At 27.1% G+C, this 3,338-nt stretch overlaps 1 protein-coding gene across 1 annotated transcript in view; it reads left to right on the top strand.

Moving 5' to 3' along the window:
- The window catches only part of LOC108749004, a 7,814-nt gene extending 5,075 nt beyond the window's left edge, over window positions 1-2,739 (top strand). The window contains exon 5 of the mRNA XM_018487488.1: window positions 2,686-2,739. Coding sequence (XP_018342990.1) covers window positions 2,686-2,739 — 54 coding nt within the window. The remainder of the gene's footprint in view (window positions 1-2,685) is intronic.
- Window positions 2,740-3,338: the final 599 nt, after the last annotated feature.

The following is a 3,338-nucleotide window of genomic DNA, read 5'->3' as shown; positions in this document are numbered from 1 at the left end:
TCACGAGTTGCAAATGACCACGTTAATATTGACCACATGATAGAAATGTGTATATAATAACCTATTCATAAATATTAATAACCTAATCCTAACATTCGTAAATCAATATTTCTAAAAAAATCTGAATCCATTTCAATTCATTTCAATCCATTCTCGTTTGCTGGGTACTGTAAATAATAACTTTTAAGGTATCTTTGAAGTTTAGTCACAATTTCGATTATTTTAAAAAACGGGGAATGATTCATTGTGTACAAAGGGTGTTACATAATGACCATGCTATTTTTAATAATAAACTATATATGTCTACTGCGAATTGTTGGGATTATTTTAGTTTTGCTATATTTTAAAATGTTTATTTATAAAATAGATAATAAGGTAATAAAAATAGATAATAAGATAAATTATAAGATGGTGAGAATTCACAAGGCCAACTACCACATTTTGTTTTGAATGAAAACGCGTCAAATAAGTATATTTTTATTGAGACTGTAGGTAGGGGGAGGGCCGTATTCTAAATAATTATTACAATGAATTATTATTTTGAAGATTATCTTAAAAAAGGTTATGTGGTCTATAATATACCATGGTTCATTGTTCAGTACATCAAAACGATTCATTGTACCTAACCTGTTCTACGATAATCTCCTAAATAATGTGGTAAAATAATGTAACAGAAAAAGTTGCTTACAGAATAATAAAGCCAAATGTGCACACATAACTATTACACAATGAAAAAAATAATAGTTTAACAACAAAAACATAAAAAATGCGTAAAACTTACGAAAAAAACTTACTTTGCAACCCAAAATTCTTAAAATGTGACATTACATGGCCGTCCTTGGCACAATCTGCTAGTCGACTGGGGGAGCCGAGGAGGGGTTCAAATGCGAGTCACTGCATGATAATAGCACAATCTGATAACGTCGCATTTATGAAATATCGCAATAGTTCATACTGTACTACTGGTTCATTGTTGGACTACCCTACGTTATTTCTTAAACTTTTTTTGTTTATAACTTTTTAATGAATGACTTTCGATGGTTAAAACTTTCTTAAGGTTATTCATGGCCATGACCTTGATAACATATGTCAAGGTCAAGGTCATTAGGGAGAAACTTCCAACTACATATTTATCGAAAATTGTATAGAACTATGTAATCAATCCAATTTATCTGACAAGAGAACACTCCATGAAGTATCAAATTCTGATTTTAATGAAATTTTTTTACACATAGTCCACATAACACTTAATATCACGTAATATTGCAGTAATATTGTAATATACGGGAAATATTATAGAAATATTACTAATGTATTATGCGTTAATAACCAACATTGAAACATCACAGTAATTATGAAGTCTTAAACAGCAGAGTTACATTATAATAAATAATACTTTTATAATGTTTTATTAACATTAGAAATGTCATTAAAACGTTATTAAAATATAAAAAAATAAATATAAAATAAATTTTAAAATAACATTAAATGTGTTATAATTCAATCATTTCTTTAACAAAAATTCTTTAAAATGCTTTAATTTTTCCTAATAAATGTTACATAAATATAAACATTCATAAATGTCACAAAAATATTTCATATTATGATATATTACAGATAGATACATTACAGATATATCTTTTTAAAAAATGTTTTTAAATAATTTTTTTAGATATTATTGATTGGATAAATAAAGGTAATTTAATTTATTGTAAAACTTTTTATGCACATTTTTTGACATCTTGAGTAGTTTTTAAGATACAACAAAAAAGTTAAAAACGTTTTAAGTCTTACAATTGCGTAAACGTAAAGTTATAGAAATATTATAATAGTAAATGTTGTACAATATATCAATCTACAATCAAATAAAGATATGTTGTAATTATAATATAAGATTATGACAACCAATCAGTTTTGATAACAGCAATTCTGAGTGCGTTTATCGTGATGGATAGACAAAAAATGCGCTTTTACTATTGTTATTGCTATTATATTATGAAATCGAATTTATAATTTATTATATGCCTATTTAAATTTAACATTAATGCCGCGTTATTTTATTATTAATAATTTTTTAATGAGTAACGAACAACGATTAAAATCTGTTGGAGGTCACTCAGGACAACATCATTGAAATCGGTGAGGTCGCCTATTTTCTAAAATTTTGCCTTGATATTTTCTAAATTCATAATAATTTTTACGTAATTTTTACATGTGTACACAATTTCATTAAAGTCGGAATTTGACACTTCGCGAGGTTCCTTTGTAAGCGAAAATTTACGACTTTCCAGTCATTTCTAGATTTATTCATTACCATTATTTTAAAGTAGCATTGATATTCATTTTTGTTAAAATAAAAGATTCAATACTTAGAAAAATTCAAATTCCAAAAAATGAAAATTTAATACTTGAGCAAAGAAATTAAAATTATTTTAAAATATATATAATTATATATTATAAAGTTTAACGAATAAAGAATAAAGAAAGAAAGAATTATAAGATTTTAAGCGCCGTTCCAATTATGTCTATTGAAAGGTTAATTATTTTATCAGTGAAGTTGATTTTTCCCTATTACTGTTTTATTTTTTGCAAGGCTTAGAAAAGTTTTTACATTTTGGCTAATAATATATACAACATAATTTTTGCATATTAATCTAATTCTATTTATTTCGCTTTTATTAATAGTCCATGAACGCTACAATGTCCTATTTTTTCCTGTTGCAATCTATCGATCAATAAAGACGGATATAGATGGATGTTATCTACGTATGTTTTATAAATATGATCAAATTCGTAAAATCATCATGTTATCATTATGTTACTTTTGTTAAATTATATTGTATAATATAATTTAAAGGAATGCAATCAATGTAATCTATTAAGATTTATTTCTTTATTATACGATTAAGGTCCTTAATCTATATTTAAACAATAGCATACTATAAATTCATCACAAATAATCGTGCCAATAAGAGCCGGCACATGCTGTTGGTATGTATAGGGTGCGGCAGAGAAACTTACTTTTTTTAAAGGTTAATAAAAACGAAACTATTGCAGATATCGGTATAATTCTTTTTTCCTCTTACAGATCACCTCATCAAATTTTTTTTCATGCACTTTTGAAAATTACATCTATCAAATGACGGCCGCCGTTGTCTATGCACTGATTGAGTCGATTTCTGAAGTTTTGCGTCACTCTCTGAAGCATGTCCACCGGTATTTCGGCGATGGCGTTCCGAATGTTTGTCTTCAGGTGAGCTAGGGTCTCTGGTCGATCGTTGTAAACAATAGACTTCAAATAACCCCATAGGAAGAAGTCGCATGGAGTCAAATCTGGA

The sequence above is a fragment of the Trachymyrmex septentrionalis genome, unplaced genomic scaffold (genome assembly GCF_001594115.1).
Source record: "Trachymyrmex septentrionalis isolate Tsep2-gDNA-1 unplaced genomic scaffold, Tsep1.0 scaffold11, whole genome shotgun sequence".
NCBI lineage: Eukaryota > Metazoa > Arthropoda > Insecta > Hymenoptera > Formicidae > Trachymyrmex > Trachymyrmex septentrionalis.
Note: the sequence above shows the minus strand (reverse complement) of the source record. Positions and strands in the feature narration are given on the sequence as shown.